Source organism: Dendronephthya gigantea, unplaced genomic scaffold, assembly GCF_004324835.1.
Source record: "Dendronephthya gigantea isolate DGI-Jeju-01 unplaced genomic scaffold, DenGig_1.0 000001F, whole genome shotgun sequence".
NCBI lineage: Eukaryota > Metazoa > Cnidaria > Anthozoa > Malacalcyonacea > Nephtheidae > Dendronephthya > Dendronephthya gigantea.
Window position 1 is genome coordinate 3,610,673 of NW_021163011.1, and position 15,898 is coordinate 3,626,570.

Genomic DNA, 15,898 nt, shown 5'->3' on the forward strand with positions numbered 1-15,898 from the left:
CATTTTCTTTTGAATTTTGACAGAATAAATACTTTAGTTCAGCTTGACTCTTTTCATTTCAAGTGGAAATCCACCCTAATATATCCGCGCTCGCTCTTGTAAGCGTGGTTTCGGCGCCCTGTTATAAGGAAATATCACGAACTACAAAAAAATCTGGACAAAAATGATCAGGAAAGGGGGTCTTAGCTGAGACACTGGCTTGTGATCATTTATTTTTATCCTTTATCTTCTTCCGGCATGTCTCTTGTTTTCGCTATTAGGCGTTTTCTTTATAATATTTGCCCAGTTTTGAAATATTAATCTGTCAAGTTTCACTTCGTATAAAATCATGCAAAAGCTTGTGAAACCTGAGAAAGCGAATTCTTTACACAAATAATTTCCACCGCTCTATCGGTGACGTTTTAACGGAAGCTTCTTCATCGACAAAGCTAAAAAAACTTCAAATAAATGCACTAACCACGGGCATATATATACATCTAAGTTAGTAAATCATGGACAGGAAGATCTCGTATTTCCTGGCTGCCCTTGATCCGCCTTAAAAGAAAATGTCAAGACTCAAGTGGTCAAACAATAGCCGGGAAGACAAAGTACGAAGCTAATGATATTTGGGAATATGATTTCATCATTTTCCAGAAACGGCGACCACTGAACATTTAAGATACAGCGATCTCTTTTTGTAAGAACAGTTGGTAAGTGACAGTCGTGCAAATATATCTTTTAAGCTCTTTTATTAGGAGAGATTTCGTGTTCAAATATCGAGTATCTGACTTCCTAGCGTGACATGTTGGTATTAATAATATTTTTGTGATTTACCAATATACAGTATAGGTATAAATCGCATACAGTTTATGTCCCAAATGTCCCCTTGGCCTTTAGAAATTTACTCTGTTGTTCAACATCAAACGAGATTCGTTTATTTGGTTGAACGTGCGTGAATCATATACTATTATAGGCGCCAAATTCTATACCGAAATCCGAAATTACATTCAAGTCTGCGCTGGCCCGCTGATGCATAACATATTTACATGTCAACACGTATATTTAGATCAAATGTAGAAAGACGATCGAGGCAAATTTAAACGATCCAACACATAAGCGGTTTACATTTTTTACATTTTATCTCTATTATGCCGCCCATAAAAAATTACAAGGCGTAAAGTCCGACAAACGAGATGGCTATTACTTTTCGTTTACCGGGTTAACAGCCGCCGCTCCTTATTTAATAAAGATGGTTTTTAAATACAGCGATAAGAAAATCGTATTCTATATAAACTAGTACTTATTTTTCAATTTTCACTGTGCTTAGTGCGTTATGCCCTGTGTTGAATAAGGTAAAAGTTATTTCAACTAATATACATTTTGGATGACAGTTTAATCGAAATGCATAATAGAAAATAATTGATTGAACGCCGGGGTTTGTGTACATTATGGCTGGGTGCCTGAGTATGCGAATGCATCAGTCGGAATTTCACAAGCACAATGCACAAATACGAAAGTTAGACTGGCTTTCCTCCTTGGTAGGATACCGATGTATATATGTTACACTCGACTAGTCTATGGAGAGGTATAAAACAGAGTGACACGGTAAAAATGTATATAGCGAAGGTCGAATATATTCGAGTAATTCGACCTTGGTATGATCGAATATACCAGAATATGGTATTTTTTTTATCTTTGTTGTGTTCAATATACCAGAATATTGTATATTCGATCTTTGTAAGATGGAATACATTGGGATATATACCTATGTAGCTACAATTTTTCTGCGCATGCACGGGATTGCGGAAAACAAGATTGCAACATTTAATTCATGTTCGTTACTGACAACGATGGAAGTGCAATACCCAATGTATTAGTTATTACGTATATTATTACCATATTAATACTTTCTAAAGTGGCTGTTGTCATCGGGTGACTTATAATTAAGGCGGCTTTGGGCATTGTTGGACTAGCATGTCAATGGAATACAAAAATAGACCCATCATGTACAGCTGTATTTTTCTCGAATGAACTGTTAACATATTAATTTTTTTCTGTTTAGAATATGTGGATTAAACATGAAAAAAGGTTCCGTTCCTGCAATTATATTCGTATTGTGATTGTTATGATGGTCTTGGTTAAAGCTTGTGACGCATGCAGCCGCCGCAGAAACCCATCTCCACAAAGACCTCCCCCAACTCAGCCTCCAAAAACGAGTAAGGAAATTATACCGCATCTTTTACAAAATCTAAGAGTTGAATATTTCCGCTGGCCAAGCCAGTCCCACTGTCTTAAGGCACGCCTCTGCTAAGGTTAGTTTTAGTTATGTCACCCTGCATGGATGAGGTCATGCGGAGGGAGGCCACTGTTACATGTTTGTTTTAATTTTATAGAGAAAACTACATCTGGTGTTGGAACCATGACTGTTCAAATTACTCCGTCAAAAAGTAGTACATTTTCCGCAGCGATTCCGTCAGCGAACACATCCAATACCAGTCAAGTAGAAAATTACACTATTTGTTATACAACGAGTGTTCAAAATCTCACAGAAATGAAGATTGCATTAAAAATTGAAGTTTTAAGTAAGTATGGATAGTTTATTTCCCGACTAAATACATCAGCAATCTAACTGTACAAACATGCTGCATGTTATCTTTTGAAGTTCAAACCATCACAATCGTATGCAAAGTTGATACTTCATGATGAAATCTTTAGAATAAAATTTAATCTAAACAAAATGCCGAAGTAATCGCCATAAATTATCCTATGTCATACTGCATGAGCGAGAAGGAACATCTTAGAATGAGTAAAACTGCAACGTTATCGGCGCAAAATGTCGTCAGAGTAAATGTGGAAAATACAACGGCTGCAAAATTTGTAAATTCTATATGTTTTAATATTACGCGCAGTAAAAATAATCGGCATTTTTAGGCTCAAAATGGTTTTTAATTGTTTCTTTTAGAAGATAGTGGAAACCTCAGTGTTATATTTAACAATGTTGAAAAAGAAAAACGGAATGTGTTCTTAAAATGGTTGCAGTCAAATACAACCACGTGTTCAAATGTCCAGGGCTATTTTATTTCGATAGAACGTGACCAGTTCCTTTATAGCTATAACATAACACTGTTGAATCAAACATCAGCCACGGAACATTGCGAACAAGCTCGAAACTGCAGTGATTTGGGAGGTATGACGTTGTTCCTTTTGAAACTTATGCATGAAACCTGAATTGTAGTGGCTTACATTTTGACCCGGCGTTTGCTATTATGTTGCGGAACTCGTTTTTGAAAACTCACGTGCACGTTCAGATGCCGTTAGTGATGTTAGTGCATGATGAAGAGGTTTGTGACAAAATTTTCCCATGATCCCCGAAATTTAGCTAATGATCTCTATCTATATCCATATGATCACCTGGCCAACCAGGGTGGGGATAAAGATATAACTAAATAAATAAATAAATAACTGGTTAATTGATAGCCGGGTTTCAGGTCACAGCAAACCGGCGGGCATGAAAATATTTCTATACAGCAAGTAGGTACATGTAGGGAAGGGAGATGGCCTGTGGAGCATCTAAAAACGGAATTGAGGTACCAGAGCAAATCATTCGACAGGGCTGTAACGAAAATCACATGACTTAAAAGTGGTAATCACCTCATATGCTTGATTCGTTTAGGACTTACTACGATGACTTCTAAACCAACTTCTAAACCAACAGAACAATTAAATACTACCGTACCAAGCTTTCATCAGACAGAAGGAAACAATCCGACGAACACTAAAGAAATGACTGATTCTCACACCAATGAACCTGCTGCAGGTAGAAGTGAGGACAGTGAAGTTTCTACTACTACTGTTGTCGGTATATCTGTTGCAGTTGTGGTTTTGCTGGTTATTGTTGTAGTCATCATTGCATTGTGGTATAAACGAAAATGCGTCAGTAAGTAAACTTCCTATATTCAATACGCACGTTAGCTACATTACTTACATTTACGTAATTACACATGTGACTATCGCTGATCTAAAACAGTACTTTTATTAGTACTAACTGTACTTTTTTAAGTACTAACAATACTGTTTTTTAGTACTAGCAGCACTAATAAAATAAACGCATATGTACACAAAAATAGCACGGATTTTAAATTTTTGTGACTCTTAAATTCAAACATTCCGCTTACTCTGGTTTATATAACTGATTTAATGATTCATAAAGTCTTCTAGACGGAATCACGCAATGCATGCTTACAATTTGATGTATAGTCAGTCATTCTTCCATGCATGCACAGACGACCACAGATGAATATTATTATAATGTGAATGAAGAATATTGTATATTAATATAGTAATTATTATAAGCATGCATGATTAATGCATATCAGTAGCAATAATAGAATATTCAGGTAGATTTGGTAAAAATTTCCCTTTTGTGTAGGAAAAGGTTATGGAGAAGACAAGATGTAAGTTAACGGAGAATATTGTTGTTCATCTTTCTAGGACTCGTAGTGATTGGTCATTTAAAAATTCGCAGGGAAAGAAGACTTTTACAAAGTCTCTTTTCTCCACGCTTTGAAGTTAATTCCACCAGTTCATGATTGCAGACTAGTCCCTAGTCCTCTTTACCCCCCTTTGCATTTTACGATTGCTTGAGCTAGGAAGCCTGGGAACGACTTTCCCGTCGGTGAAGATCTTGTTTGCGTCAGGACATTTGTTACATGGGCACAAGTGGGATATATGTGTTGTATGATAGTTATGTTTATAAGCCTGCGGACACAAAAGATCATATAACTCCATCTTATTATAATGTGTTGTAGGCGAGGTTCTGTTGACCATTTGGCTGGGCCAATCAATGGTGACGTTTATACCGTAGTGAACCCAAACGCTGAGAAAACGGGAAAAGGAAAGGTTGGAAATGAAATTTAATTTAATGTTTTATATGTATATATTTAACTTATAATCGAGTATTATTGCAAATAATGTTGCATCGTGATTGGCTGCGCTACTCGCTATCTATCAGCTAATAAATATGTACGTCACCGGAGTTTTTTTTGTATAAATACAGTCACAGCCGCAAAAAATATTTTCTTACTAGTTTTAACAAAAATAATTGGATTACTCATGATGTAATTGTTGAATAGCGACTCGATACTGTACTACTTCCATGGATGCATATCTCTAAAGCGGCGTGTTTATAGCTAATGTTTTGAAACTTTCCTAATTCCCTTCTCAGTTCGTAATTGAATGTAACATGGCAGTCAACTGAAATTCATAAGTCAGAATTTCAGCTTAAAAAAAGGAGGGCCTCCTTGGCTGTACGGGGTATGGTCCGATGGACTAAGTTCCAACAGGAAAACTTTGATTTTTGTCCTACAATTATAGAGTGAAAGTAATGACATGGTTTATATTGAGCTTTCACATCAAAAGTCAGGAAAAAGTGCCGACAAGGTCTGTAAGGTACCAAGTTCACAACAAGAAAACTACGCCGATATTTCCCACATTCTTACGCCTGGTGAAAGCACCTATGAAAATGCGACTCCCAAGTGCGATCAAGATTATGCAAACGTCGTTGCACTCCAGTGATAATTATGTAAGGGTTGATAGAACATAATTTTATAATTTTATATAAATGACGGCAAAGTTGTAAAAAATCTTTCCCGGTAAGATTCCAAGTTAATTGAAGACCTTTCTCAAAATTATCCATTGCATGGCACTGCTCTTTATATCAGTATCGCAATGAAGCTGAAAACTCTCGGTAACTCAGCATATCCAAATTATTTGTTTTCTGGCTGTTGCTGTTATGATCCATATTATATAGCGCGCAGACTCACTCACTCACAGCAAGGCAATTTTCTTTTTCGTAAAACAACTTTCGGACGACCAACTCATGCAGCTCATTTCAATTACAATATATATGTACCATTTTCAACCGCCATTTTGGCTTGGAAACGCACGGATATGTGCGTTAGATTGGAAATTAATGTCAATTTGGAGGGTATACTCGATAGATAGATGGATAGAGATGGTCTAATCACAAAATTTTGCAGAATCACTAAAAAGTAATTAGATACATAAATATATAGTCAATAGAACTAATCTATATAATAATTTTAAATGTCTACATGCTATAATAATTTAAAATGTCTACATGTCTACATCCGCACACGTGAGAAACTTGCCTCTTGAGGCAAATTCCTCACGAAAACTATCCGCACACGAAAGAAACTTACCGCTGAGCTAACAGCCTAGCTCGTGAGGTATTTAGCTCGGCTAAATACCTCAGAGGTATTTAGCTTGGCTTCCATATGACGCCAACCTGCTGCCAATTCATTGTAATCTGGGGAGAATATATTGGAAACGCAAAAGATTTTATTCATCGATGATCATGACCACCAGTGAAACTTCATGAGTTGGCGCCATATGGAAACTAGCCTGCAGCTAATGGAATAAACATCAAGCTCACTTAAATCAGAAGGTGTCCATTTCATGAATTCGACTGGCTTGGAGAACTACGGGCAAACCAGTGGGTGGTTGTTTCAAAAGTGCATAGATAACGCTATATTTCCTTTGGATAGTGATCTTTTAGAATCTTCGAGAATTTTTTTATGTTACACAATTAAGTAAGGATCGGAATTTAATTAAAGATTTGTGGCTTTGATATTTTTTTGGTTTGCAAAAACAAGCCGTTCATTGCACCTTTACGACGGTTGAACATCCCTTTTTTCGAACAACTGGCCACTGAATGCCACAGGTAAACGACTGGACAGAATTAAAATAACGACGGGCTCATACGCGATGTGGGTGGACATGCATAAACGTAAAATCTTTCGACGTGAGTGATTCAGCTGTTTATTCCTTTAAGTTTCATTAAACTCCCCACACTATGCAGTGTAGTTATACATGTCATAGTTCAATGTGTTTAAATCAGTTGTTCGTCTAAAGAGACTGTAAGGCTTTAATTATAATACATAGCTACTAAGTAAGGGATTATATTTCACCTGCATGTATGCATGATGTACAAAATTCATACAGTATGATACCAATATTATATAGCATTTACAGTATTTTACAGTATAACATTAATTACAATAGCAAATTTTTAATTGTAAGTGTAGCTGATTGATTTGCGCCACAAACTGCTTTCCACGTCGGACCACCAGTGAATGGCGATCTATAACACATGCTAAAATATACATGATTCCAATTTGAAGTTCGGTCTCACCAGACTTTTTAAATTATTTTCTTCGAGGACCTGCTTTATAGGTCGAAATAAATGGGTTTTTTCACGCACAAATTTCATGCAGAAGGTTGTCCTTTTTGTCCTGACGTATTGCTAAAAAAATATAACCTTTGCGTTTCGTATGTGGTGTTCCTACATGTGAAAACCAGTTTTTCGGCTGCCATTTTTTTGAACAACATATAGCTATGTAAGATTATTATTACCATGCACTACACTCTAGTATATTACGTGTAGATGAAAATACGTTAGCATCCAAATATATACCTATTATTGATATGAATCCGTGAATGTAATTAGTGATGATTATCACAATCGTGCGAAGTCTTGGGAAGTGCGAGGTGCATGATGACCAACCTCGTTCCCAGGGTCTTCTGTGTTCACGGGCCCCGTGAACACAGAAGACCCTGGGTACGAGATTACATGATGACTTAGTAAATGATATTGGTGAATAATATTGGTAAATATATAATAGTATATTGTTTAGTTGTATAAAAGTGTAAAAAAATGTATAAAAGTGGGAGCTTGTCATATTTTAGTTAACTTTAATGAAGATAATAAAGTCGAAACGTGAATTAGTATATATAGTGTCATCATGATATATAGCCATCAATCAATTAATTCATGATGGAAGCAAAGTTGGGCGATCCCAACTGGATAACTTCTTTTGAAACTCAGCAAAATACCGATCAATAAGGCTGAGATGATTTAGGATATTCTTTCGACCAAAAGAACGAGACGCGTGATCGAAAGTTTTCATTTCATTATCCCCACTACTCTCCGATGTAACATCAAATAATTCTTTCAGTAACAGCCTATATAAAAACAAAAAAGTATATACGTTTAGAGGTATAGTTCATGCATACAGGTAAATAAGCCCAACATATATGTTATAGCTACAGATATATTCATAGTTACTACTGACTATACTGATATATAGCTTATTAATAAAGCGAAGACCTTTCTAATTAGTACCTGACGTACTATGCATGGCTACTTCACTGAGAGAAACAAAAGGTTTTAGATTTCGTTTAATTTTTCTGACTCTGTATTCAAAAACATTATTCAGAAGCTATGTTTGAAGGTATATTTTTAATATTTTTTCCTACTCGGTTGGCAATACCGGCGTTCCTCCCTAGCTGTTACACTGAAAAACCATTTGGATAACTAAAGGCTTTTTGAAACGATCCTACATCTTCCAAGGCCTATATATAGTTCACAATGTTCCGGATTTTCATCGGAGTGGCTGAAATTTTGTAGGATTGTAACTCGGTGAAAATTTTAATGTTGGCAATCCAAATTAGTATGCCAAATCTACCAAACGTGCTACAAATGATTGCTTCAAACGAGGATGTACGTGATGAACGAATCCAATATATGTAGTGTAGACGGGGCTTAATTTAGCTACCGAAACATTAAAAATTAATGACTATGCATTAATGAGACAACTTAAAGGTAGTCGGAAAAATATGCACATATCCATGCAATCGCTAATATTTCTTTCTTTATCCACTGCCATTATTGTTAATTAAATGTCATCATTTACATGCACTGCACTGCAGGAACAATTAAAGCGTGTGAAATTAGGTGCGGTGCGTGTATAAACATGCATATGCATGGTACATGTCAACTTTTTTTAAATTCTTCATCTAACACTTAAACCCCAACAGAGAATACATAAAGATGTTTTGTCGTGGAATTTACAAAAAGGACAAATTTGATGTGAAAATGTTTGATCTTTTTGCAAAGTAATGGAACCATCACGATTGCATGCGTGAGCTTACTCTGCACTCTGCAGGGATAAAACTATATTAAAGCCAGAATTCAACAATTCAGCGTTTTCAGAACACTAAGACACTAAGTATACTGTCTAAAAACTCACCGTGCACGTTCAATCTCGTCTAGTTTGTGTTTAACCGATGTTGTTTCTAATCTACGCTCCCGGTTGTCAGAAACGCCTTTGCTCGTTTCATTCGCCGCTTTCTTGGCAAGAGCTTCTATTGGAAAATATTCCGAGTTGACATTGTGTATTCCTTCAGCAAGATTAGTTGCAACAGCCTCATCAAGGCGTGTGAACATGGTTGCCTTTTGCTGTTTTATCCTTCCTCGCGGAGGCTCCCCTTCTTCAGTATTCAACGATTCACCTCGTACTCGCTTTCTGTTTCGTTCAACTGCTGTTGCATGAGCGTTTGGTTTCACGTTTTCTTTGCTGTATTTCTTTGCCAGACTGTTCTTAATAACTGAAGTTAAAATTGAGTTGTCTACTTCTTGGGCCTGCAGTATTGGGCTCGGGGTACGGGCCTGTGAAGTGTTCTCATCACCATTCAAATAAGTTGGTAAACACTCGGTAGCTTCGCCACTTCGGAAGGAGTTATTACTTAACATAGGTGATACGGTGGATAAACTTGGTGAACAATGGCGTTTTGCAGGACTGCCTTCTTGTTCGCTCTGAGTGTTAGATGGAATAGTCTCTCTGAAACTGTTTGAAATGTCCGGCTGTTTGTTTTTAGTGAACGTTTCTGTTGATATTTGCTGTACACCGTTCTCTGCATTAGCATCCACTTCGGGACTTTGAGCATGCATATTATAATTTCCGATGGAGGAAGTTAGTTCATTAGACCATTGGGAGGAACCGCCCTGTTTATCTGGCGATAATTTTCCTTCAGAAGTTACATATGATTGCGACTCAACTCCTGATAGTGTTGCTCGTTTCGAATTATGTGTACGTTGTTCGGCTTGATTAGTTTGTACAGAAACGTCACAAGGCTTTGTTGCGAGTACATGGATCACTGAAGTCGGAATAGATTTAGTAGGCGAATGTACAATTTCGGTCTTCTGTGCCGATTCTTTCTTATTCTTGAAGTAGTCAGGTATACAGTTCTGTTGCTTCATAGTTCTTCCTTTCTGTTCTATGTCTTGGGATAATAGCGTGTCTAACTGTTCTTTCTCGTAATGTTTATTCGTAATTACATTTGCTTCTACCCGAATGCGTGGGAATTTCGACGATCTTCTATATCTCATCTCATTTGTTGTTGTTCTACAACTCTTAAATGTTTTCCAAGCTTCTTCATTTTCACGATCTCTTTGCGCTCGTACAGCGTTCATGTATTTTTTAGATTTCTTCCGTTGTGCTACTTCTTTAACAACTGGTTGCTCAGCAAGCCGATATGGAAAGCTTCCTTTGTCTCGCCAGATTTTGAACGCGTAAGATTTACGATACTGTGCGCTACTCCTAAAATTTTCTCGTGCTGAGTCGATGGATACGTTATCTATGAGATCCTGAGGCCTTTGTGGTATCAATTGTATGTTTTTAGGAGGTATTTGGTCGCTGTGAACAGGTTGGGTCGTATTCTTTGTTAGGTACCTAGACTGTTCAGATGGCGAGCTGTGAATCATTGTAGGCAATCTTTCTTGATGCGTCGTCATAGCTTGACCTGGTACTTGTAGCGTCCGTACATCATTAATAACGGGATACGTTACTTGTCTTTTTTCTTCGGTGGCCATGTATGGAGGTGAGACCGAAATGCCAAGGTTATTCGTTTTGAATGAGGTTTGACCACTTCTTGTTGCCGCATCACTAAGTTCATCTGAAAGAAATATGTAATGAATAATTTAATATCACTTGATTTTTACGTCAATTGGTCATGTCACTTTGACGGTGAATTCATTAAATGATTTAAAGTGAAACCCAACATGGTTATGGTAGGCAGAAAGTATTAATGTTTAAATAGCCAATTGGGTTAAATGTAAGTTACCAGCGTGTGTTATTGCGTGCTTTCAGGCAAGTTCCTCTATAAGGATAGCGAATTGTAGTACTAATAGTAATATTTACTTATATTGTCTGGCAAAACACCTCATCCGTGTCAACACCGTTTGATGGATTATAGTTTTGTAAAATCGTCGAATGTGCAACGATAGTTAATAGTTCAGCGTATAGTATGCTCTAGTCTATGAACACCACTCTAACTAATATCGCAGTTAATAAACATTGTTTTTCATTAATATCAATATTCATTATTAATATTCATAAAAGAATTTCATTAGTACTAAATTGAGTAGATTTCCCTTTTCCCCAATATCATAAACTATCAAGCACGTTGATAGAACTTGGCAATCTGAGGCCCCGTTTCTACCTAGCCGGATACAAGTGTATCTCATTCGAGTCCCTCTTGAGTATCAATAACACTACCATAACCACAATGCAAAGCGTTGCGATGAACTCTAAAAATAACGTGTCTGGAGGTAAAGTACCGCGAATTTTCGCTTCACAAAAACAATGAGGAGGTATCGTTCCAGTTATTTATTAGAGTTCACTGGGAGAGTCTGATATTGAATTGACCCGGCCCTGATGCATGCATGGTGGGAGAAATTTGAATTTCCGATTTAAAGTTGTCACTGTACACACCCGCACTGCTCGTTCTTCATCGGATTTATGGTATTAGAATATGATGCAACTGTGACCCAGATTAGTTCAGCATACTGTTTGAGTTAAGGAAAATTTGAAACAAACATTCTTTTGCTCAGTTATTAAACCGAAGATCCCTCAGAGATAAGGGTCTATTTTTTCATTCCATATTCGTTCTGCATGATGTCATATGTCAATGTATATTTCTTTGATTTGAGCATTATTCGCACACAGCAAGATTTATATTTGAGTATACGTAGAGCCCCTAAAGCCTGATCTCCACTAACTGGCACTAAGGTCTAGTTAATAAGGCCTAGTTTCCAGCCATTTTTCGTAACTGTCGCATTAAGGTGGACGATCTGATCTCTCTCGTCACGAAAGATGAATGACCATGATTGATTTAAATTAGAGAAAATAAAGACGGCGAGGGTCTATATTTGACATCGATAAAGATTGCTTTTTCGTGACGATTGCCACCAATTTGGAACTTAAGCTTTGACTGACAGACTCAGTTTTCACATATCATAGATCGTAGTGGTGAATAATGATAATACAAGCGAACGTCAGAAGTTAATGGCATGAGTTATAAATATATATGCATGTTGAAAGGTAGTCGAATTGAGAAAAAATGTAAAACCGGTTGCGATTGGTAGGTTGAGAATTGCTGAAATTATTGCTTTATTTATTCATTTCTGCCATTTGCTTTGCATCGTTTCAAGCTCGATCATTGCGAATTGTGCTGTCAGAGACTTAGATTAGCCTGAAAAGCACCCTTTCTGTATGCATAGTTTAGAGGTCACTGTCATACTAGAAAGGGGTCATCCGTATGAATGAACATGCATGGGCAAGATCTTGAAGTCGAAAATCGCTTTTAAAGAAAGAAATTTTTGGTGTGATTCGGCTACGCTGTGTATTGTCTTAGGAATTTTAAAAACTCCCACGTTTTCATCATATCCAACCGAGCAACTAAGCACTCACGGATTACGGTTAAATGTTTTTAAGGACAAACTTATAATTCATTTGTCTGAAATTTTTTGATCAGTAGGTAGACTTGCTGGCGGTAATAATGACTAAATTGAAATTCCCATCGAAGTGCTGGTGTCCAACAATGATGAACAATGTGATGGGAGGGATTATGCATGCATATATAGTCATCAGACCATGCCATCCCCTTATTTGAAATTCTAATTTCATGACAAATGATGAAATTAGTAAAACAACAAAAAGCAAGAAAACACTCCAAATTTAGAATTGATTGACAGTTAGTATTTCTCGATTAGTTGATGTTTCAGTACAGGGCAGTATATAGACTCGATGCTCAGTCTGGCTTTATTGCTGATAAAATCACATACAGTTTGTACTGATTCGCATTAAGAGTGTATTTTTTGGTGTTGCCTCATGGCGACTTGTGAGATTTTGAATTTTCATAACACTGCGTAGCAACGTGACTGAGATTCCAAAAGCATATCACGGTTCGCTTAATAAAACATATCAAGGATGTGAAAACCAGTCGCGATTTCTGGATGCCCTATTCATAGTTATGGAAATGTCTTCGCTTTTAATCGCTATGAAGTACAGTAAGCTAGATACTGAGCCAAAAAAAATTAGTCCTTATTTGTTCCCCTCAAATATGTACCATGGACTAGTCAGTTGCTAGGTAATTTGGAAGTTCACTTCTTATCAACGTCTGAAATTATTTCAAGTCATTCACCTGCCGCAAATATCATGTTCATCGCTAAAGGTTATTCTCCAATAAATTATTTACTTGCTATCACTCAGCACCCTACTAGTACTATACCACCTACCTTGGCGTTGCGACGTTACAGCCGGTCTGAGTCGAGGCTTGTCATTATAAGAATCTTGCCGGTTTTCCTTGTCAAATGATACTTTTTTCTCGACATATTTTGTCGCAATATTATCATTAGAAGTTACAATAGGCATCATGTCTGAGAATTTAATTTTGTACCTCGTATTTGGCCGAAAAAGTTTAAAAACCAAGTTTCGAAACCGATGCGAAACAGCCGAGTTCAACTGCGTAGGCTTGAATGACACTTGAATATTCTAAATATCGAAGTACGTAAAAAATTAGTTGTAACAAAGTCAAAACACTCTCGTATTACTGAAGTTGAAGTTCACGTTACCTTGGAATTGACTGTCGCGCCTCGATGAGGGTTAAAGGGATTGTGATGTGACGGTGTGGTTAGTCAAGTCAATATATTAAGCGCAGTGTATCAATGGCAATAGTGTTTTGTTATGCAAATTCATGATCACACCACGGGTGAAGATTTGCATTTCGAATTGATAAGTTAACAATAAAAAACGACACTTACCTACGATATTCTAATTTCATTCAGTGTAATTTCGACAAACGATAGCGCTCCTAATATAGGGTTCTTAAGGCAAACTTCTCATGTGTTCGACATTTGTGAAGAGAAGCGTGGTTAAAAATTTTAATATTCATATACCTACTAATTAGTTCTGCTGGTACGCACCAGTGACTTTTATGAATAGATCACCGCATGTTGATAGAAAATAGCGTTACAACCAAGCACTATTTCTATTTGCGATTCCTTAATTATATAACACCGTTGACAGTGACGCTGCTATCATGTTATAAAGAAAAATTCATTTGAAACTAATAGGCCGTATTCTGTGGCCGATTATCGTTCAGTTTCGTTGCCCCCCTTCGGGCACTACTTGAAAACACGATAGAAAATTAGGATAAATTATAGAAAGTCTAAATTCACTTGTTTTCACCTTCACAAACCTGCAGTTTTCGAGCATTTCATCTTCGAAAAATCAGTAAATTTGCATGTTTTGCAATACACCGACGCCATTTTGATTCAGGAAGTGTTATGGATACTTGGTGTAATATACGACATATATAGCAGATTCAGCAGTTTTATACCGGTATTTAAATGAAGTTTCTTTCATTTTTGCTGTGCAAGCAGGTTTCAACAAGGAAGCTTTGAGTGGAGTTTTACGAGGTTTTTCGCAAATTTTCATAGTTTTTCAAAACTAAATTAGTCAGAGAAGAATTGGACAACAATTAATCGGAAAACATCCGCCAATTTGCGATTTTTTTATAGCATTCTGCTCTTGGAATTTACAAATAAATAAGAACAACTTTATTTACACGCATCAAAATCATCCACGAGCGTTTTGTTTCTAGTCAATTTATATAAAATAATTACTACACAATTCTTTTCCAGCATACCCTTTGTTTTGTGATTTGCAACGTACAACTACTGTACATGTTAAAATATTGAACACGCATACCAAGGTTGATATTGATACGTTTTAATACCATTGTGGGAGATTACGAGCGCCTTATAATTTTAAAATACAAATAAAATGTTGAACTCAACCCTTTTAATCGGACAGCTAATACCACAATTCATCATCGACGTCATCTCCGAAATCCAGATTAGATCCTGATCCTTCAAGTTCATCATCGTCATCAGATTGAGCCAGGCCATAACTGCTATCATCGTCGTTACCATCTTCAACTACTGCATTCTGGCAATCACCACACGAACATAGGTTGGTGCACTTTAAGTCAGCCTTTTTGCAGGAACAACGCATGCATAGTCGAGCTTTCAGTCTTGCACTTGCACTCAACTGACACTCAATTAAAGATCGCGGAGCGGGTGGGCGTGTCATCCAAGTTATCTCCAGCTATTTATCGTCAAGCGTCCAGCCATTGCCAACCAGTGATGGAAGATCGACTTCTGCACTTAAACACTGATACCATGATGCTGCTTGATTGCTAATGCCACTACCGGTAAAAGCATGAAAGCCTGGTAAACAAAGTGCAACATCCACGCCCAAGAATTTCGAGATAATTGCTACAAATACGCAACCACGTCTATCTCCCGTGCCAATCAAAAAGAAAATCTCTTTCTGCATCTGTTGTTGCATGGCAATCGCAGGTATAAGAACATCTGTATCAGGGCTTTTGATAATAACTTTATCGTACGTTGCTGCTGTGTGGTTGGCATGTAAAATTAAACGAGTGTCTGTTTCTTCGTGGTGCTATGAAGCGAAGACACCTCATTACTTGTAACAATATCGTTCGGGGAATCACCGGGATATAAAACATATCATCTTTCTTTAGCAGTTACGTACATAGTTGAAATGGAACACCACCGGGAGGAGTTACATGACCTCCAGTGTTCACATAAGAAAGATATGAGGGATTTCTGGTTTTCACCGCATCTTAAACACTTTTTCCACTGTTTTGGAACACTCTGATCTTTTCCGAAGATTTGAACTTTCTGGACTCC

The 15,898-nt window shown here is 37.1% G+C and overlaps 2 protein-coding genes across 2 annotated transcripts; one reads left to right on the top strand and one right to left on the bottom strand.

The window, feature by feature from the left end:
* Positions 1 to 352: 352 nt before the first annotated feature.
* Positions 353 to 6,845, top strand: LOC114525298. Its single transcript, XM_028546553.1, has 8 exons — positions 353 to 689; positions 2,042 to 2,195; positions 2,373 to 2,561; positions 2,942 to 3,166; positions 3,653 to 3,916; positions 4,409 to 4,433; positions 4,788 to 4,878; positions 5,353 to 6,845. The coding sequence occupies exons 2-8, from the start codon at positions 2,045 to 2,047 to the stop codon at positions 5,551 to 5,553; spliced, it is 1,146 nt and encodes a 381-aa protein (XP_028402354.1). The 5' UTR covers positions 353 to 689; positions 2,042 to 2,044; the 3' UTR covers positions 5,554 to 6,845.
* A 98-nt stretch (positions 6,846 to 6,943) lies between these two features.
* LOC114525290 lies at positions 6,944 to 13,922 on the bottom strand. The gene is made up of 4 exons (XM_028546541.1): positions 13,754 to 13,922; positions 13,418 to 13,673; positions 9,090 to 10,794; positions 6,944 to 8,022 (listed from the first exon to the last, which is right to left on the bottom strand). Exons 2-4 carry the CDS (start codon positions 13,554 to 13,556, stop codon positions 7,830 to 7,832), a joined length of 2,037 nt encoding a protein of 678 aa, XP_028402342.1. The 5' UTR covers positions 13,557 to 13,673; positions 13,754 to 13,922; the 3' UTR covers positions 6,944 to 7,829.
* Between the last annotated feature and the right edge of the window lie 1,976 nt (positions 13,923 to 15,898).

Coding starts and splice junctions, on each gene's coding strand:
- LOC114525290 (XM_028546541.1), bottom strand. CDS start 13,556: ATGATGCCTATTGTAACTTCTAATGATAATATTGCGACAAAATATGTC. Junction 10,795..13,417: donor TGTAACGTCGCAACGCCAAG/GTAGGTGGTATA, acceptor TATTTCTTTCAG/ATGAACTTAGTGATGCGGCA. Junction 8,023..9,089: donor GACGAGATTGAACGTGCACG/GTGAGTTTTTAG, acceptor GTTTTTATATAG/GCTGTTACTGAAAGAATTAT.
- LOC114525298 (XM_028546553.1), top strand. CDS start 2,045: ATGTGGATTAAACATGAAAAAAGGTTCCGTTCCTGCAATTATATTCGT. Junction 2,562..2,941: donor ATTAAAAATTGAAGTTTTAA/GTAAGTATGGAT, acceptor TGTTTCTTTTAG/AAGATAGTGGAAACCTCAGT. Junction 4,434..4,787: donor GGTTATGGAGAAGACAAGAT/GTAAGTTAACGG, acceptor AATGTGTTGTAG/GCGAGGTTCTGTTGACCATT.